This window comes from Grampus griseus (assembly GCF_964374135.1).
Source record: "Grampus griseus genome assembly, chromosome: 9".
In the NCBI taxonomy this organism is placed as follows: domain Eukaryota; kingdom Metazoa; phylum Chordata; class Mammalia; order Artiodactyla; family Delphinidae; genus Grampus; species Grampus griseus.
In genome coordinates, this window is record NC_139003.1 from 43,365,240 (window position 1) to 43,387,800 (window position 22,561).

The window sequence follows — 22,561 nt, forward strand, 5'->3', positions numbered from 1 at the left end:
AGGCCTCAGCCTTGAAGCCTGCTCATGTCTCCTGATCTCCAGTCTTCTTCTTTGTCTCTTCCCCCTTATTCTGGTGACCACAACCAGGAAAACAGCAGAAGGGATGGGACTCATCTGGACGATATTAGCTGCTTGTATTATCCTATTTACATTTATGAAATATGGTATCGTGAGATCACATTTAGTAAAATTTTCCTTAAAAATAGTTTTATTCTCTAATCCACTTTTTATTGGTTAGAAGCAAAACAAAATGGATCATATATTTAAAAGCAGAGGGAAGAAAAAAGACATACCATTCTAGAAATGTCTAGCAAGCAAATACCCCAAGAATATTTATCCAAGTGGTTACCCTGGGATATCTGAGGGGAAACGTGAAAGTAATTTTCTTGGCTATCATCACTTTAATATGAAATGTAAACCCCAAGTACAACCACAGGCACATTCCTTTAATTTGGCCAAAGTACAGTTGTGTTTTGGGAGCATGAATGGAGCTCTTACCTGGCATGACCATGGTCTGGGGAGCCGCTGCGTCAGTACTTAGGCAGAGACGTCCACCTTTGGCTAATCGATCGCACAGCAAGGTGATATGTTTCTTCAATCGGCTTGTGTCTTTGGGTATGCTCAACTGGCTGCTGAGGTTCAAAGCCTGCTCCTTGGAACTCTTCGATAGGCAGGTCTTCAAAAGGTGGGAAATAGCAGCATCCACTGTTTCTTCCCAGCCCTGGATGCAAAAGCCAATTTGGAATTTATGCATAGATGACAAATGAGCAAAGTAAGCACTTTACTGTTAATCAAGTTATAAGATTATGAGTGTTTTTATGTCCCACTGTTGCGGACTTGTTAAGAGCTTGGTGCCTGGAATATTCCAGACCAGTCTGGTTTTAAATTCTAGCTCTGTCAATTGTTTGAGTATATTACTTAATTCCTCTTAGCCTCATCCTCACCTACAAATGAGGATACCAATAATATGTATCTCCAAGGGTTGGGGTGATTAAATGAGATGGTATATGAGAAGCTTTTAGCCCTGTGCCAGGCATGATAATCATCATCATCTCGGGTGTATGTATGTTTGATGATCCAGAGAGTGAAGCCCTGGGATTATAGTTCATTTTGCTGCTGAAGGAGAACGAGCCAGGACAAGGAGAGACTGGGGGAAACTGGAAGGGAGAGAAAACCCTGATGTCTCTCTCAGCTATTGGTTCCACAGCCTTGGGTTTGTAGGCCAAAACCAGAGGAGCTTTGTCAAGAGGGATTTTGGGAGACACAAGCCTACCCAGTCCCACTCCCGTGCCCAGGTGACCAAAAGTGACACGAAGTGAGGAAGTGAGCCGTTTACCCCCATTTGCTGGGAACAGTGTGGCTGGGCTGCAGTGAAGATCATGAGGAGTGCAGTGTCACCTTAGCACCCTGCAAGCTGTAATTCTAGGGATATCTATGGTGGGCAGGGACCGCGGTGTCATCACAGAGGATTGGCATGAGGAAGCACCACCCTCAGGTGGGTTCAGATAACAACAGAATGAGAAGCGGGAGGGGTCTGCTTATGCTCTCCAATCGGACATCCCCAGGGGGCCCCAGAGATAACTGGATATGAGTTTCGGGGGGTCTGGAGGTCTTAAGCAGCAAAATAGAGAAGTGTGAATGAAATCTGGGTATTATCGCCAATGTGACTGCATTTGTACCCAGAGGCTGGTGAGACTTAGAACACCACAGGCTTGACAATCAAAGTGAAATTATAAAGGATGATCCTGAATGACTATCCTCATAGAATACTACAGAATAGTCCAAGCCCCTCACATAAGGGGTGAGTAACCTGAGACTCAGAGAGGAGCCCCTGGGTGACTTCACTGTTGGTACCACTCTATCCTCAACCTTATCAGTTGAGCCACCTTTCAAACATGCAAATCGGATTACATTATTCCTAAACTTCAACTCCTAATGCCAAATGCTCAGTTTAGCATATAAAGCACTTTCTGCTCCAGCTCCTGCTCCGTTTTATTCTCCCCCTGTCCATCTGCATCCACACTCTCACCCTGGCCTCTACACATGCTTGGCCCTCCTGCTGCGATGCCCTATCTCCACTTGTTACCTGGCCAACTACTACTTACGACTCAGCTCAGGCACTGCCATCCAAGCATCGCATTCGTGGGCCCTCTCCAGGACTCTGAGACCTCACACAACCAGGTCCATCACTGTACTCCTCACCCTGCGCAGTGGCTACCATCTGCATGCCTGGTTTCTCCAGTGCCTGGAGGTCTCCGCACCCCTAGCACTGTGCTTGGTCAAGAAATGTGTTTGCTGGACGGAGAGATGGTGAACTAGGATCTTAGAATTGGGAGGACTTTGGAGATCTTTAGTCCAGTCTCATGGGACGTTCCCTGTACAGTAGCAACCATCTGCCTAGGTATGCTTGTCCCCAAGATCCAAAATTACTACGTTTGGGGGCAGTTCATTCCTTTCAGGGACATGTGTAACCAGCAGAAAGCTATTCCTAAACTGAGCCAAAATCTGCCCCGTTGGCCCTTATTCTATCCTCCAGAGCCATGCAGAATAAATCTAACCTCTCTTCTACATGACAGCCCTTTATATCTGTGAAGACAGCAATTCTGTACCCTCTCCTCCAGAATAAACATCCTCAGTTCCTCCAGCTCTTCCTTATATAAACATGGTTTCAAGTTTTCTTTCCATCCTGACCACTTGTCTTTGAATGAGCTCCAATTTTAAACACTTAAACATTTATACAGCTAACTAGAGAACCCCAAACTGACCCCAAGACACCAGGCTGGGAATGGGAGTGCAGGGTGGAAAGAGCCGCCCCCTGTTTACTGGGAGTTCTCACTGCCAGCCTGGCCTCTGGTTGCCTCTGCTCTCTTGGCACCTGTACCACACTCCTGAGTCACAACGAGCAAACAGATGATTAAGCCTCAGGCCTTTTCCACACTCACCACACATCTTCCTTGTAGGCTTAAGCAGCTGGTTCTTTAGACCAAAGTGCAGGCTCTGTATATATCCACTAGAGAACTTCCCGCTGATTGCCAACATCAGGATTTTTTACTCTATTGACCCATTATAGATGGCAAATTAGGAAACAAATTAATTATTTTTAAATGAGATGTCAAAGGCTATAAAAACAGCTTCCTATCCCAAACCACTAAAGAATAATAAACCGCTGGTTACTACAAAGACATCTCTATACAAATATCAAAACCTAAACTAGACAAATATTTAAAATTGAATTGTATTTCAATAATAATGGGAAGAGGTAAATTAAGACAAAATAGTAACCCAAATGTCATTGGAGAGGACATATTTTCAAGTTGTTTTTGAAGCCACTGATGACGACCTCTGGAGTATAAGAAGGAAAAATCCTTTGTATATAATTTGGCATTTGTGTGCTCTGTGGTCATTTCAGCATTAAAACAGTTCCTACTATTTTATAGACTATTCATCTAAGCAAACTACTGTTTTCATAAGTAGGTTACAGTAACATATTAGATAATTTAAGTAGATATGGCATTTACTTAATATAGAGGTACTACAGAATTTCCTTTTCTACTGCCAACTTGCAGATCAAGTCAAAAACCATGTCATGTTTAGGTATTTGGCATGGATATTTCTTTAATATAATGAGGCATAATGCCAATACTTCAAAAAATATTGTTACTGAAATACAGGGTTATTATCTGGAAGGCCTGAATTGCTACATAAACTCAAATATGATAATAAAAAGGAATGTTTATGAGACAAAAGAAGAGCCTTAAAAATGCAATGTGAGGGCTTCCCTGGTGGCGCAGTGGTTGGGAGTCTGCCTGCCGATGCAGAGGACATGGGTTCGTGCCCCGGTCCGGGAGGATCCCACGTGCCGCGGAGCGGCTGGGCCCGTGAGCCATGGCCGCTGAGCCTGCGCGTCTGGAGCCTGTGCTCCGCAGCGGGAGAGGCTGCAGCAGTGAGAGGCCCGCGTGCCGCTAAAAAAAAAAAAAAAAAAAAAAAGCAATGTGATAATCCACTGATCAACCATGTAGCATACTTAGCTGATAAAATGTGAAACAAAACTATGTGGAAATCTAGAATCTCAAGTATGAGAAGTACATTAAAGATAAGCTATTTTAACCACCTTTTTGGTGTTTGAATCCATTACCTTTATTTACAGCCCTTAAATTGATAAGTCCAATATTCAGTTTTAACGTCTAAACACACACACACACACACACACACCCCATATGCACATACCTGACCTTTATCCTTTAAAGTTGAACACCAATTGTACTAATAATTGAACATCAATTGATGTTTATCACTTGAACATCGATTGCCTCTCCTAATTGCAAGAGTGAAAGAAAATCTTAATTTTGGTAAAATGGTGCTAAAAAACATCTGAAAGGGAAGAAACTACTAAGCAAGTGCTCTTTGGTGATAGTTGATATGATTTTAGTTCTCAAATCCATAGCCTAACTCTTAAAGTCCCAGTTAACCCATGTATGGCTTTTAGAAAACGACAGTAGGTGTGAAGTTACAGCTATAAATGTGTGACTAAATCCATAAATAAATTTAAATGTACATGTTACTGTTTTATCTTCTTCATGGGCCTTGTCAGTACTAGAAATTAATTTATTTACTGGGCTTTTTTGTGCTTACTATATCTAGTCTAGTATTGACAATTGGAGTTTTGCTTTGTTCCCAAGGTCTAGGCTCTACCCCATGTGGTAACTTAACTTTTGTCTTAGTCCTTCTACCTGAGCCCCTACGTTGGGAGCCTGCTTAAAGGGTCACTCCTTAAAGGACTGGGCTGCCTTGCTCCTGCCAAATCCCTTCCAAGGAACTAGACCTAAGGCTGTAGCCCTGCTGCCTGACTTCAGTGCCAAGTTGCCTGCTGTGTGCGTTCCCCAACATGGCTTTTCATGTTTCACCTGCCTGTGCGGAGGCTCCTATATGCCATGCTGGTCCCAGATGCCTCTCTGTACCAGTGTGATGCCCTATTTCTATGAGGAAGCTTTTTAAATTCAAGGCCTTAGCCTCTGCTAGCCTGTTCCTCCTACTGCCTGAAGTCAACTGAGCTATGCTTTTTGCTATCCAGAGACCGTACAGCCATGGCTGAGTTTCTGACTTCCCTGCTCTACTTGCCCTGCTAGTCTCCACTGGTCATTGTGCCTAAAAACCAGTATAAGCAAGTGGCTTTTCAGAAACGGTAAGATGCAGAAAGTTTGACCAAGTTTGTCAAGTTAATTTCCTAGGGTATCAATCAAAATAACCAAAGAAAAAAATAAACTAAAACAGTATTCTCATGCCACCTGCAAATTAAAACAGCCGAGTTGAAGATAACTGCCCCAAGGCTTCTGGATTTTGACTTAACCTCATTCACCTCAACAGCCTCTTCCCTGTATGACCTTAGATAAATCACTTAATCTCTGTAGGGTATATCTAAGGTCTCCATAAAACAGGAATAACACTATTTGCCACGCCAATTTTACATGAATGGTAAGGCACTCAAATCTTAAGCAGAAGATACTACGGCATAAGCATGTATATTCAATCCTACTTTTTTTAAATCAGAAAATACAAATACACAATTGGAAGCCAATGTGAAGAGCAATATCTTTTTTTTTTTTTTTTTTTTTTTTTGTGGTACACAGGCCTCTCACTTCTGTGGCCTCTCCCGTTGCAGAGCACAGGCTCCGGATGTGCAGGCTCAGTGGCCATGGCTCACGGGCCCAGTTGCTCCGCGGCATGTAGGATCTTCCCAGACGGGGGCACGAACCCGTGTCCCCTGCATCGGCAGGCGGACTCTCAACCACTGCGCCACCAGGGAAGCCCAAGAGTAATATCTTTAAACTTTTATTCAAACAAATCATAAACTTCTGCAAACCTATGTTTATAATAGAAACACTACCACATCCACAACTATAGTAGTATAGGGAAAAACCACACAATGCCATGGTAGCATTTGTTACCCAATGTGCACACAGTTAACTCTAAGGCAGAGAGGAAAGGTTAAAAAAAAAGAAATCTGTGTAAAGGAACAAATGGAGATTGTGTACCCACATCCCAGGTTTCAGTTGAGGAGAGAAGAATCTCAGAAATGGCCCGCCTTACATTATACATTTGAAGGTAAAATGACCTGTACATCGTATTCATTTACTTGAAAAAAAGTTGTATTAAAGAGAAATAAATTTCCTCTTGAATAGATGCAAAGGATTCACAATTAAAAGTCTTTGGTATTAATGACTGATCTTATGATTACTATTACTTTGTATTGTATCATATTATAATTATCCAAGATAAGGAAAAATAATCAAATGAAGGGTCATTGTAAACTTAGGTACAAATAAACTTAGTTCTTTAGTTGTAAATTATATATTTTGGAAGATATAAGAATTTTTCAGGATTTATCTAGGTTCAGATTATTTCTAAAGAATAGATTTTATTCAGTGAATCTTCCTTCATGCAAAGGAGGGCTTGAAATGTTGAGCTATTTACCTTTGAAGAGTAAAATAACTCTCTGAACCTGAAACAAAATAAAATTTAAAAATGAAACTAAGCTGTATGGCCTACGTGGCACCTTAATGAGTTTAAAATTATGTTCAGTGGTTTTTATAAAATAAAACATTGAGAAAAATCAGTGTAGGGGCTTCCCAGGTGGCGCAGTGGTTGAGAGTCCGCCTGCCGACGCAGGGGAAGCGGGTTCGTGCCCCGGTCCGGGAGGATCCCGCGTGCCGCGGAGCGGCTGGGCCCGTGGGCCATGGCCACTGAGCCTGCACATCTGGAGCCTGTGCTCTGCAACGGGAGAGTCCACAGAAGTGAGAAGCCTACATACCGCAAAAAAAAAAAAAAAAAAATCAGCTTAAACTTTTTCAACCCATCACTAATAAAATGAAGCACTCCCCAATGTCATCATCTTTTAATCTTAAACTGAAGTGATTTACTGGACTTCAGTATTGTCATGATTCAAAAGCTGTAAAAATCTCATTCAGATTTTAACCAGAAGTAGAACAGGGTGCCAGCCTTATCAACACAGCATTGTGAAAAATGAAGCACGTTGCTTCCTATTGGATGAAAATCTAAAACCTTTTTGAGAAACAGAAGCTAAGCAATCTTCATGGAGTTTAGCAGCAGTACAAGCAGAAAACACAAGGCTGCTTCCAATCAACCTACTCTGATACTTTTTTTTAAGTTACGTTTTGCTAAGAAATTTGCATTTGACCTGTACTCCCATTCTGACCCCAAAGATTTAGACAGAGGAAGGAACACAAGTAGATTACCTGAATTATCATGAAACCTGATCCTGGAGAGCCGTATTCAATTTTAAAACAAAACAAAACGTTAATGATGTCCCACATAGCCAATCATTTTTTTAAAAATAAATTTATTTATTTTTGGCTGCGTTGGGTCTTCGTTGCTGCACGCGGGCCTTCTCTAGTTTCGGCGAGCGGGGGCTACTCTTCATTGCAGTGCACGGGCTTCTCACTGCAGTGGCTTCTCTTTGTTGCGGAGCATGGGCTCTAGGCGCATGGGCTTCAGTAGTTGTGGCTCGTGGGCTCTAGAGTGCAGGCTCAGTAGTTGTGGCGCACGGGCTTAGTTGCTCCATGGCATGTGGGATCTTCCCGGATCAGGGCTCAAACGTGTGTCCCCTGCACTGGCAGGTGGATTCTTAACCACTGCGCCACCAGGCAAGTCCCTAGCCAATCATTTTGACTAAGCATTAAAGTCTGCTTCAGGCAAAAGCTTCCAGTCACATGCACTATTCAGAAACAACTTACAAAAATATTAAGACTGGAAAATAAAATTGATAATGAATATTCCAAGGGAAACCTGCTTCTGGTGATGGTAGATTAGATCATTTGGACCAATTATCCCACTGAGAATAACTAGGGAAAACATATACAAAAATCACTTCTTTGAAGGTATAGGAAAGCTAACAAGATAGTACTTACCAGGTCAAGATCCAGGGGACAAAGGAAGCCCAGAAAAATGAGTCCTGAATTTGTGGCTGCTTTTTCCCCTGAGGTCATTAGTTACCTGGACTAACATGCAGCTTTGGTCCTTCACTTATTCACCACCTCAGGCTATGACTTATGCTTGCTTATGTATTTCCATGTAAGAGGCAGCATGGCTCATGAGAAGAGCACTGGGTTAGAAGTTGGAAGACCCAGCCTAAAATGTGGCACCTTTCCTTATAAGCTGTATGTCTCTGGGAAAATTATTTTAGGTCTCTGGGTCTCAGTTTCCTCATCAGTTAAAAATCAGAAAAATAATTTTCTTTGCCAGGTGCTTTTAGATTTAATGAGACATATTTAGCAATTGTAGTTACTGAATTCCATGCTATTATTCTTACTTCTGGGAGTTGTCTCTAAAAGTTGATCTTTCGGGGGCTGGTTCTTGTGAATAATAATGACACTAGAAATAACAACAAGAGAAAAAACTATTTAGGACCTCTTATGTACTAGAAAGTACGCTAAGAAATTTACAAATATTATTTGTAAATAATTATCTTGTTAAATTGGTATTGTAACTTCCAACTAAGGTGCTGGATGCACAGCATTTCACCACAAATGACACAATTATTAAAAGTAAGAGCTGTAATGGGATCCAGGACTGTATGGCTCTAAATTCCATGCTCTTGGTCACTATACTACAGACCACTTTTTTCCCATTTCATCATGTGTGCCTTTCAATCTATTTTCATCAGATCACCTTAGGCAGAAAATATCATATGAGGTCTTCCCCCAGAAAATTTATGGTCACAATTAACATATTCATGGAACCAAAATTCAAATCAGCTTCTTTATCCAAGTGAATAATCTATACTGTATACAATTAAATAAGATTTTACTGCATAATCAAAAAGCAGTATGATTTGTGCCAGTTTGGATGGGTCAAAGCTTTTAGCACCTGCATAGACTACTGTAACTAACATCTAGGAATGGCCTTGGGACACCACATCCCCTGAAAACATAACAATGGTCAGACTTGACTCTGATGAGTCTGAGTTATAGATGCTCATTTCAAGGACTCATTACTGAGAATACTTGGAGAGCCCATTTTTATTATGGAATCAAAAGATTCAGGGGGGCTTCCCTGGTGGCGCAGTGGTTGAGAATCTACCTGCCAATGTAGGGGACACAGATTCAAGCCCTGGTCTGGGAGGATCCCACATGCCGCGGAGCAACTAGGCCCGTGAGTCACAACTACTGAGCCTGCGCGTCTGGAGCTTGTGCTCTGCAACAAGAGAGGCCGCGACAGTGAGAGGCCTGCGCACCGCGATGAAGAGTGGCCCCCGCTCGCCGCAACTAGAGAAGGCCCTTACACAGAAATGAAGACCCAACACAGCCAAAAATAAATAAATAAATTAATTAATTATTTTTTAAAAGATTCATGGGGTCACAGACTCCCCAAATACCCATATATCTGACAGAGCCTGGGGAAAATCTTACTGAAGCTAGGACAAGAGAAGAGCCATGTAAATAAACTGAAGGCATCAACTCCTCCCTAACAACGCTGTGTTCTTAAAAATCTCAAAGAATAGGAAATAACCAAATTCAAGAAAAAATGTCCCAAAACACATGAAACCACTGATTTAAGTGTAAAGCACTTTTCTTTAGGATCCCTTTCTTTCTGTGTTTCTCTCTTCCTTTTAATTAGTTTGTACTTTTCAGGACCACCCAGAAGCTTCACTATTTTAAGATTTGCCTACCTACTTCTTTCTTGGTCAAAGCCACTGGTGGATCTGAAACAGCAAAGGAAGGTCCAAATACTAGATTTCTATTTCTATTTTCTTTCAAATAGAATTCAAGTCCGAAGAAAAAAATATAGAAAATGGGATCTGAAGTGACTGACTGTACACCATTCAATGTTCATGTCATTTTTCACAGCAATCAAGCTAAGATAACAGCAACACAGCAGCACAAATCTCAAAGTTAAATAGTAATTGTCTACATAATAAGGTACCTTCCCGTCAACTTTGTGAAAAAATCAATTATATAGTTTGAGTTCTTTTTAGTGTTATGTGAAGCAAATAAGTAGATTAAATTTGTTAGCATTTTCTAATATAGAATCCAGCACGGGTACATATAATACACAATATAAATTTTACTTATCCTTGTTAAAGTAGTCATATTGGAGAAGAATAAAACTTCAGTATGATCACCTTGTCAAAAGTTCCCCCACTGAGTCAGGTTTCTCATTTTTGTGAAGCTCCTTAGCTTGGGTTCAAATCTCGCCTCTGCTATTTTTTAGCTACATGACCTTGGGCATATTTCCTCAGTTATAAATTGGAAGTAATAGTTGTGAAGCAAGGATGTGGATGCAAGTAGTTTATCTGACAGCTGATCCAAGAGGTGCTGGTGGGAAGTGAGTGAGTGAGAGGGGGAAGGGGGAGAAGACAATAAACTGCTGGGCTGTGAGCAGTTACTGCTGTAGGTAACTGGTGCAAGCCTGCTGGACTACTCTGGGAGGTGCTGTGTAATGCACCTTGGACTTTGCCAACTGGAGGGATGAGGGAGCTGGCGTATTAATCCACCAACCCCTGTCAGTCACTGATCAAACATGTGGCTGCACAGCCTCTGCCAAACAGGGAGAATCCTCAAGCAGCAAAACTGCAGGTGTCCAGCATGTAGAACCTTTCAGGAATGGCAGGAGGTGGAGAGACACGGGTGAAGCACAAACAGCAGCCAGCACAGAGTGAGGATTAAGTGGGGTAATGTATGCAGAGTCCTTGGCCAATGCGTAGTACTTAATAACGCTCAATAAGTTAGTTTTCTTACATTTCTTTGAATTGGGGGAGGCAGGCCTATATCTTCTGTGTGTGTATGAATGTGTATGTGTGTGTGTGTATTTAATTTCTTTCCTTATTTCTCTACAAAACAGGGATGTCTTCTAATTAGTGAAGTTTATTGGATGTGGTTCTGAGATTGCTAAAAATTATATAGAGATGGTTATGACTTTGAATTTACAGCCAATGGGTTAGAAAACAACTAACCACTGCAACTGATCACTGCCATTAAACCACAGAAATTAGATTTCATAGGAAACTGGAAAGTTTCACCACTTTAAATGCAGAAAGTGAAGTATATTCCTGCTCACAATATCAGTGATTTCATCCACATAGTCTCATTCACTGTGGTGGGAGAGAAGACCTGTGTTCCTGAAGTCCTCATAAATGACATATCGGTGAAATCAAAGCTTAGATTTCATAATCATGTTATGCAATCTGCCAAATTAAGAGTGATAGCAACCTTCACTACTTCTCACAGTTTATTTGCAGCTTTCTCTTCAAAGCGCAACAACTGGTAAGATCTTTCCTATTTATATGAAATCTGCTTCTGGTTAAGGATGCCTGCTCCAAGATGGAACACCAAGGCATTGCCCTTTCCTATAACTTCCTGTCCCCAATTCAAACCACTCACAAATTTCCTGTTAATAAAAAATGACTGTAATTAAAATCTTTTACTCTATGCCTACAATTATGTTCCATCAATTCCAGAGCAATTTTTTCACATTTTAACATCTCTGAAATAGACTGTGTCAATTTCGGCGGCGTCTGACAACCGCTGGCTTCCAGGCACCAGTCATGCTATTGCTGTCAGTGCCTGTGTATGCGCAGTCTTTGTCTTAGCTGTTCATATTTTGTCACTTCAATTGATGGATGTGCAATGGCCATACTTTCCTGTCAAACTGATTATCATTTAAAATATCAAAATTATACTATGACTCATCATTGAACAAAAAAGTTGTGTGCACGGAAAGGCATGAGAATAGAACAGTTGGAAGTATAAATTTGACATTAGTGAAGCAAATATTCATGACAGAAGAATGACAACAATTCCATATGTTCTTTCAAAGCAAAAGCTAAGTGCCTTCCAGGATGTAAAACAAGAAGATACAGATAGGAGAAATGTATTATGTTTTGTTATTGAGATACATGCACACAGATTACTATCCTCTGTCAAACAATGCAACTGAAGTAAGAGAAATTGCCAAATCTCTGGGATAGATGTGGTTTGATTAATTAATGTATCACACAGAACTATTGTTAAAGCAGTAAACATCAATTTGCCTAAAATTTCTTGCTAACTATGGATAGAAGCTTCTTAACTTGCACCAATATATGATTCAACTGAAGGAAAAAAACGAAGCTTTGAGCTTAGTCAAAATGGAAAACTTTTAGAATGGATATTAGGGACTCAGAAAAAAATCATGAAGGCAACAATGGTACACTCTTAAGGTTACATCAAAATGCTCTTCGTGGCACACAGGACAATGCTGTGTGTAAAAACAAGGATAGGGATCACCTGTAGTTGCAAGGTGACTTAAGAGAATCAAACTTTGAATGTGAAGAAGTTTCAGGAATACCTTAACCAATTTATGCTGCTTTCCTCTTATTGAGGCTCAAGAGTAAGATGTGATAAAATGTATGTCTAAAATCTAAAATCTAAAGTCTAAAATCTTTCAATAATTAGCTCAAATTTTAAGTGATAAAACACACTATGTCATAGTTTAATCGGCAGTGTTTGTTTTTTTTCCTAAGTGGTCCATAAAATAATGCTGTCACTTACAATGGATGGCATTCTATTGTTGAAATAGTAGTAACAAGAGCTAGTAATTCTTGGAGACTGTATATGCCCAGCACCACGTTTAGCACTTTATGTACATTTCCTCAATTAGTCCTCCTATGAACCTTAAGAGGTTTATAAAAGGTGTCCTTAACATCTGCACATCTTTGACAAGTAGTTTCCAAATGAGTTCACATGAGTAATATTTTTTTTAAATACGGTTTAGCACTTCTGTGGTATTATTAATAATAGCAGCAGTAGTAGTAGTAGTAGTAGTAGTAGTAGTAGTGGTAGTGGTAGTAGTGGTATTCTGGTCTTCCAGTTGACATAGATAACTAAACATCAAAACCCTGAATCTAAAAATGATGGTGAAGACACCCGAAGGAGGCTCAGTACATGGTCCAGTTCACTGAGACCAAATGAGCAATGTAACTTTCTTACTTTGTGTAGGAAATAGAATTTGGATAAGTATTATTGAAGAAGAAAAACCTTATTTTATACATATTTTTATTCAATGTTTATTGTGTTTCAGTAAATCATGAATAGTAGACCATAGCCAAACCTAAGGAAAGCCAGATTACGTGGAAAAAAAAAAAAAAACAACCATATACTAGAGGAAAGGATATACCTGAAATGTAAAGAGAAATTCCATGTGTAACAGCTCCTCAGATGCTGACATGGCCCTTCTCCCAACCTATGTGCGAAGGGCAGTGAGTTTCTGGTTCTGAGCACCTCTGAACTGGCAGATTCCTCACTCGGCACCAACTGTGTTTTCCATCAAACTCTGGGCATGTCTTCATGAGAAAGGCATTGGGGAGCCAAGTTCACTCACTTTCTTTATGTCATGTTCTTCCTCTGTACCATTTATTTACTGGTTCAGTAGGAATATAAAGAGAAAGTAAGGTGAAATCAAAGCTGGATGGCCACTCTCAACTCTCTTCGAAGCAGAACCAGTCCTTGGGGTCTGGTCTCGTTCACCAATGTACAGATAAGGAAACCAATGCTTAAAGAGTTCTGTAATTTGCCTAAGGATGCCCAGCTAGTTAAGTATTTGCTCTAAAAGGGATGTGAACCCCAGTCTGACATAATATTCTATTCAACTGATATACCACAGTTTGTATTTTCCAACTATTAGCATTTAGGTTGCTTACGGTATTTCATAATCATAAATATAAACATTATGGTACCAAATGGATTTTAGTTTACTACTTTCAGTGCATTAACTTAGATTACTGGTGCCCAAGTGTTGGATTAGTTTTATGACCCACATTTTCCTAGAGGACTCTCTGGAAAGACTATATCAGAAATAGCTGGGTGTGTCTATTTCACTACATGTCTGTTAGTAGTATTTATTACCAAATTTGACTAAATCAATAAAGGTGAAGTGTACCTAATAACTGTTTACACTTGCATATATTCATCACTGGTAAGATTGAAAATTTTTATGTTAACTGATTTGAATTACAGGATATGTGAATGAAAATATGTATAAATATTTATGTGTGGTGGTCTGGCTATCAGTTTACCTATATCTTTTACCATCTGTACAGGAAAGATCAAGTTTTCTCTTATAGAATGCCCCAAAAATTTGAGGTTGCTTGCAAAAAAAAAGGATTAATTCAAAATGGAAATAGATTGTTTCCTTTTTTAAAAATGACTTTTAAAAAGCTACACAGTTGTTGGAGGACAATCTGTAATTGTGTGAAACATTATGAAAGTAAATGGGGTATCAAGCAATCCACAGATCTTATATCCGACTATATGCTTAATTTAAGCTTTAATTCTGTGGGGATATAAAAGAATCTGTCCTTAAATTAGAATACAAGACAAGCACATATTCAATTTTAGAGTATAAAATGAGAGCTAAATTATGTCATACCCCCAAGTGAAATTCACAAGAGAATGAAAGCCAGAATAAATAGGGAGGAAATGAAAATTGATCTGCCTCTTAAAGAGGGTAGATAGAAGGGTAAAGAGAGGACACTATTTTAGGTGAGGAAAAAAAGCTCTATTAGCCCTGCTTGATGGAAAGAAGCTGCGTATCCATGCAAAGTCAGCTTTCCCAGAACAAAGTGGGGAAGCTGGGAAGTCGCAGAAAAGGAGTTTTGGAAAGAAGATACAGTGGAGCCAAGTGACTGAAAGTCCTGAATGCCTGGCACTGGAATCCAAACTCGACCAGGGGCAAAGAGAGCCATGGAAAGTATGTAAGCAGATGTGTGACAGGAGAGCAGTGAGCTGAGTCTTGCAGAGATGTGCAGGGCAAAACGTGGGTAGAAAGGCAAAAACATGGGTAGAAAGGCTACTTCAAATGCCACCACAGAAAGCCAGGTAGAATAACAAGGACGCAAGCCAAGGGGGGTTCCCAGAAACATTTCCAAATGAACAACCACAGGCTAGGGTGACTGACTAAACCTGGAGGTGCAGCTCTGCATGTGGTTACAGCAAAGAGGGAGCGCCGGTTTTAGAGGAAAGAGTCACCAATTTCCAGGTGTACATTTGTAAAAGAATGCAAGGTCCCAGAAATGGCAAAATCATCTCTTTGTAATTAGTAGACTCAAGTTAGGCACAGTAAAGGTATTTTATGGAAATTGAACTAAGTAAATACACTTCCAGCCAGGAATCAAATTGGTAAGCATTATAAGCATGGCGATGATCATTATTTTCCTCACTGTGGTAGCGTGAGTTTTACTTACTTTACTTATTTATAATTAAATCTCACCTTATTTCACAAAGGATCTCACATACAGTGAGAGTGTAGCTTCAAATAATCAATTCTTTGTTCGTTTACTTAGTCTCTTTATTCTTAAATGCATGAATAATATTAAATGTGTCCATTAAAGCGCTGTTTCATATTTGATATACATAAGGAAAGATTAAAAAATTACACGTCACCACCTGTAAATGTATTCTACTTGGCTCCTATTCTGATGTATTTCAACTATTTCAGTTTTTAAAACTGCAAGCAGGTCATCAGAAAAGCTCTGAGATACATTATATTCAACTCTAGTCAAGTATTACATAACACCAGTTGCACCTAACTAGCAACAACACAGAGTATGTGGCCATTATGAACATAAAACTAACTCTTTCATGTTTATCTTGCTGGCTAAGATCATGGGAATTACCAAAATATTTACTTTCTGCACTATGTTCCCATAGACAGTTATAATTGTGATGATACTTTAGCAGTCATAAAGGCAGGCTTGATACTGACACCAGACTTCCTCCTTTTGTTTGCCTTTTAAGAAGAGGTCATTAATAATAGTAATGATTAGCCATCTCAGTCATCACTCAATCCAGACAGGCGGCACAATGGCCCTTGCATCAAATCTGACCTGTGACGTAGAAGTCTTTAAGTCTTGTAAGTGAGTCTTGATAAGTCCCTCCACACAATAGGATTTCCTATTATAAACATCTGTTTTCTCACATGAACCATGCTGAAAATGTTAAAAATAAGTTTCTCTTTCCATATCAGTTTGTAAAAGGAATAATCAATCAAAAAGTAAGGCTGAAGGTCCAAATCTCCTTCCCCCACTGATGTAAATTTCCATCTTAACTTTCCCAGGGGATTTTAAAGTTCAGTACTAGGGAAGGTAACTATTAAACCTCTAAAGGACACAATAAAGCTTTTCTTTTTTCAAATAGCAGATAACAGTTACTAAAGATATTAAATGCACTTTGAAAGAAAAGAAAAAGGCAAGATGCTATGCAACGTGCCAATATTCCTTCCAACTCTAGGATTGTATGTAATCAGGCCCCCAAACCAGTGCACTGTTGCTCTTTAGAGATTCCTCTGGAATCAGGTGGAACACGTGAACATTTAGAGCAGAAGAAGTTTGAGACAGCCATTTGGAAATACCAACACTGCTTCTCCTTGTTTTCCTGCCATCTGCGGGACTTCACCGTACAGAATCTTAGTCATCTAAGCTGTTTACTAGGAAAATAAGAAGCAGATCTGTATAGAGATTAGGAAGGGCAAAAAGGATTCAGCCACATACCAACTCCAAGGGACAGTAACTACCTAGAGTGCTGTATTCAAAAGGATTCTGAGGCCATGGTGTCAGCTCAACAGGAAAGAGTCTATGATGATTATAACGTCTACCAAGGCCATATGAAGGGGGAGTAGCAGCCCTTGTGCCAGATTCTTGCCTCTCCTTTATGCAGATGCACACATCTCCCTAGAGAAGTTTCTTGTTCCTGGGAAAATATATGGTTATTGTGAAAATGACCAGGCTGATCCCAGAATACCAGAAATAAGGGCTGCAGTATCCTACCCTGCTTTCACTAATTTGTTAAAATGTGCTTAAGTTATTAACTCAACTGAAAAAACCCTTTCCCTCTTAATGACTGATAGTGCTATGCAACAGAAACTTCTGCAATGATGGAAATATTCTGTATCTATACTGTCCAGTGTGGTAGCCACTCACCACATGTGGCTATTGAGCAGCTGAAATACAGCTAGTGTGGCCGAGAAACTGAAATTTTAATTTTACCTCATTTAATTCACTTAAATATCCATTTAAATAGCTACATGTGACAAGTGGCTACCATATTAGATAGCCAATATGTTTACAACAGAATATGACTAGAATATGTTTGCTTGTAATGTTGAAGTAAATCCCCAAAGGATGGGTACCAAGTCTATTTGGTTTATTGAGGTATGCTAAGTGCCTAGAACACTGCCTGAAACATAGCATGTGCTCAATAAATATTCATTGAATGAAAAAATGGATAACAAATGAACTGGATAAAAGATTTTTCCTCTTAGGCCAATCCCGAGGTATGTGTAGTTTTGCAGCTTTTGGCTTCTGTACAGCATAATGAGGGGGAGATGTGTGTAATATCACAATTAAATACTCTCTCAGGCTCAAACCAGTAACACATTGACCTAAGTAGACTTACTTAGGTAAGTCTAAGGAGACTGTATTTTCCATAGAGCTTCAAGTGGATAGAGGGTCAGTAGAGGCGTGTTTAAATTCTGCATTGAGGATCCAAATACTCTGAAATATCCTCAGAAAAGTAAGAAAATTCATTTTAGAGTTTCCTTAACAGGTACTCTGATAGAACACTATTTTAGGTAAAACTTTTCCAGCATCACAGGAAGACAATAGGGATAATGCTATATTATCAAATCCACCGACAGAACTATGTTTATGACCTCTTTTTGGAGACGCCAAAAAAACATTTAACGTTTTTCTTAAAGTGATAGGGAGTATCCCTACAAAAACACACTTGGTATATATAACTTTCAGCAACTTAAAAAATCACATATAATAGTCAGCAACACCAGCATTTATTTGCCCTCCAAAAGTACTGAGAAGTGGCAAAAATGGAAAAGTGTTACTAAAGAGACAGATCAAAGAAAACACTGATGAATTCTGTTCCAAATGGGATGGTATTTTTTTAATACTGATAATATAGTGTGAAGAACACTACCTTTCATTAGCAATAATGAATTCTAAACATTTTTGCTTTGTGAAACCGAGGCTATTAAGAAGAAAATATTCCAGAGTTGACTATGGTATTTAGCCTGTCTTGTGACACATGCCATCTAAATAACAATACAACAAACCATTATGCAGTGCTGTTTGAACCGCAAATAAAACACCTTCTGAGCACTTTCTCTTACCTCTCAATACTGTGGGGACATCTGACCTTGAACTGAGAGTCTCTTCTGAAAATGTTGCCCACATGTCTAAAGTTCTCCCTCTCACAATGTATTCTGCCATCCACCCTCAACCAAACCGTCTAAATTACATTCAGATTTTTGTGGTATCATAATAACTTCAATATGGGATATATTTCAACATTCTGGTCAGAGACTCCTTTCTTCCCCGCCTCACCCTCCTTCCAAGTTATTTCAGGTTTGCATATTTCATTTTCACGTCTCAGCGGGATACCCATCACATAACATTTATTTGTGAGGTCTAAAGGCATAATGTGGAGGATTGTGAACCAGCATGTCAAAACCACATACTGCATGCGTACGTCTTAAAGAATGAAAAAGGATTCCTTTTTTTCTCAAGATATATAAGCTGTCTCAATAGTATAAGTCCAAAGTGAATACCACAACCTAATTAAAGATGAAGAGCATAACAAGCAGTATTAAAATGTCTTTTTTGATTCATTCTTCTCCAAGTTATGTTTTTATCAAATGTCCTGTCTCATTAATGACTTCGATAGACATAACAAGTATACACACCTTCTAATCTCATCAAATTCAGAAGAGAGTTGAAGTAATTTTTTCTTACATGATTTGGGAGGTATGACAGTAGAGAATACAGAGGCAGGTAGAAAGGAGCTTTTAGAAGATGCTCAGTCCATTCACCTGCCTACAGGGATGAGCATACTTACATACTCCTGGCAAATGAAGCTGTTTTTAAAGATCTCTGGAGTCAGAAATACCACAGTCTCTCTTGGGACTCAATTCCTACATTTGAGAATGTTTATTTCTAGGAAATTCTTCCTTTGGGTCTAAGTAGGCTTCAGGGCCAGCTTCAGAAGCATGCAAGCTGTGTAACTGCACAGGGCCCTGTGCTCAGTTTAATGCTTTGTTGTCATCATCTTGAAATTCTTAATAATTTAATCTTTGAATTTGTGTTTTGTAAGTGAAGTCTGATAAGACAAGGAAGCGCGTGTGAGAAGGGAAAATATGTGCAATATGCATGCCTCCTCCCTCTTTTCCCCTCATTCCCATACAGCCCCATAGCTCAGAATTCCCGTGGCCCCAGGATGAGTGGGAGTTCACAGAGACTCAAAGTAAGCAGGAGGAAGGCCTATTCTGTCTAGACTGATTAAGCGAAGGAACTGACAGCCCTGAGAGGCTTTTCATTTGAACCAGAACTTGTTTTGAATTAAGAAAGAAGGCAATAGATTCAAAGAAACAGGAATGACTAAGGAAACCCACTACACTCCTGTTACTTCCCTGTATTAACCAACCACTTACACTGAAAATGGTAACATAGAAAGAAAGGGAAATGGAGTGACACAGAGCTCCTTTCCCTTCAGTCCTTCCTTACTTAGCAGGAAGCTGAAGGTAGAGAGTGTTGGTAGATGTGCACTGGTTAAGAAGTAAAATAAAGACAGTTAAGTTTTGTGCAGCAATTCTGCAGTTCCATAAGAACAAAATGCATATGAGCTACAAAATACAGGTTGCATATATTGTATATGTATTGTATATATTGTATAATTGTGGCAATTCTTTAAATTTTTCTTTATTTAGAACTACATAAATAAATAGCAAACAAAAACACCACGATGAGAGAGTGACTACAGAAACCAAAAAGTTATGTGTTTAGTACCTGTTTTAACAGCACTTTAGCATATTTTCCTACTTTTTTGAACAAGGGATCTGCATTTTCATTTTGCACTCAACCTCGTAAATTATACAGCTGGCCCTGCCCTGCTTCCTCATGCTCCAGACTCGATCCACTCCATCTGTTCTGCCAAATCACCTCTTGTTAGCTTCCACCCTTATCTCCATTCATTCACCCCAACAAATGTCAACTGCGCTATGGTCAGGCATTGTGCCAGGCACTGAGAATATAAAAATGAGTAAGATATAATTCCTGCCCTCAAGTGTAGTCGAGGAGACAAATCACCATGAAAAGGTAGTAATATCTACCTTGCACGGCTTTAGTGAGGACTATAAATAATACATATAAAGTAGACAAACCACTACTAATGATGATTAGCACTCTACCCAATTATCTCATTTAATTCTTATTACAATTTATTGGACAGCTAACATAATTGTTTCCATTTTAGAGCTACAGAAGCAGAGATTTAGATCAGCTAAGAAACTTGACCAGAAGGACTTTGCTGGAACCAGCACCTCAAGCCACCCAAGTCTTTTTGACTACTAAATCTGAGTTCATAGTGATAGTAATAGTTAATATTCTTATTAATATAATCTTACACAGATGGCCAAGAAGCACATGAAAAGCTGCTCAACATCACTAATTATTAGAGAAATGCAAACCAAAACTACAGTGAGGTATCACCTCACACCAGTTAGAATGGGCATCATCAGAAAATCTACAAACAACAAATGCTGGAGAGGGTGTGGAGAAAAGGGACTCCTCCTGCACTGTTGGTGGGAATGTAAATTGATGCAGCCACCATGGAGAACAGTATGGAGGTTCTTTAAAAAACTAAAAATAGAATTACCATATGACCCAGCAATCCCACTACTGGGCATATACCCTGAGAAAACCATAATTCAAAAAGACACATGCACCCCAATGTTCACTGCAGCACTATTTACAATAGCCAGGTCATGGAAGCAACCTAAGTGTCCATCGACAGACGAATGGATAAAGAAGATGTGGTACATACATACAATGGAACATTACTCAGCCATAGAATGGAACAAAATTGGGTCATTTGTAGAGACGTGGATGGATCTAGAGACTGTCATACAGAGTGAAGTAAGTCAGAAAGAGAAAAACAAATATCATATATTAATGCATATACGTGGAAGCTAGAAAAATGGTACAGATGAACCGGTTTACAGGGCAGAAGTTGAGACACAGATGTAGAGAACAAACGTATGGACACCAAGGGGGGAAAGCGGTGGGGGGTGAAGGTGGTGGTGTGATGAATTGGGAGATTAGGATTGACATGTATACACTGATGTGTATAAAACTGATGACTAATAAGAACCTGCTGTATAAAAAAAAATAAAATAAAATTCAAAAAAAATATATATATAATCTTAACCATTCTATTCTTTAATTTCTATTATTACAGTGTACATTTCTAGCTTCTCAAAGGTCGATTTTAGCTGTAATTTTATCAACCTAAAAATAATGTGTACTCTAAATTTTTTCTAATTTATTTTTACTGTTTTGTTAAGGATATAAAATATAGCTTGATTTTTTTTTTATTCTGACAACCCTTTGACCCAACTGTAGAAAATTAGATTCAACTGACAAAGCTTGTGATTTTCAAAATCGTGTTCATGACTTTGTTGGTAAAATACCGTATACAGGTTAAAAACATGTCTTTGGACGCAGACAGACTTTGGTCCAAATTCTGGCTCTACCACTCACTAATTTCAGAAAGGTACTTAACTCTCAAAGCCTAGATTTTCCCATATGTAAAACAGGGATGAAAACAATACCTTAACTATATTATAGGTCCTTGTTTAAGATTAAATGAGATAATCCTTGTGAAACACTTAAAAGAAAACATGGTACCTAGTTAACATCCCAAAATTTCAGTTTTAGTACTATTATCTTTAGTACCATGTTTTCACATCTGTGTTTAAAAATGGATCTGAAATGACTTTTTTGTTGAAACAGTTTCCTCCAATACAAAAAAATAAGTTCAAGCGTCTCTGATTTCAAAGAAGTATATATTTCTTTGTAAATAAAAGCATGCGTTAACGGCACCTGGTAGTCACATACCTCAATGATTCAAAGCATCTAAGATGTTTATTGATATCATCCTTCACCAAAAACTCTAAATGCATGCCCCCACTTTTTCCCTTTTTGTTCTAAACTGCCTATTCAAAGGATCAAGAGTTTATAAACTACATATAAAGAATTACATAAATGTAAAAAAATATCCCTGTCATTTAGCGAGGCCACCTCAGTTCTCTCTAACCCTTGAAGTGACACTTAAATTTAAGAACGTTGAGCAAATTAAAATGGCTGAATTGTTTTTTCTCATGGAAAAGGAAAGGATTAGATAATCTGAAGGTTTACTGCCATCACCCTGGTGGTCAAATGACTGTTTCCCTGGCTTCTAAGTGATTGAAGAGTATATAAAAAATAGACTGGATACCACATAAAAATGGACTATATACCTATTTTTTAAATAGCTCTAGAAGAAAAAAGGCCTTTACTTGACATTTTTATTATGGTTTGAAGAAAAGGAAAACAGGATTTGGGTAAAAAGACAAAACAAAACCAAGCTTTCATTTGATACCTTAGAAAACATGATAGCCATGTGGTATTTTCCTAAAACCACCACCTTTTTCAATAACGCTGGCTGTTACCACTGCAGGCTTGTGG

At 39.1% G+C, this 22,561-nt stretch overlaps 1 protein-coding gene across 1 annotated transcript in view; it reads right to left on the reverse strand.

The window, feature by feature from the left end:
- Positions 1-22,561, reverse strand: part of BBS9 (Bardet-Biedl syndrome 9) — a 441,327-nt gene that overhangs the window by 61,834 nt on the left and 356,932 nt on the right. The window contains exon 21 of the mRNA XM_082662198.1: positions 499-721. Coding sequence (XP_082518324.1) covers positions 499-721 — 223 coding nt within the window. The remainder of the gene's footprint in view (positions 1-498; positions 722-22,561) is intronic.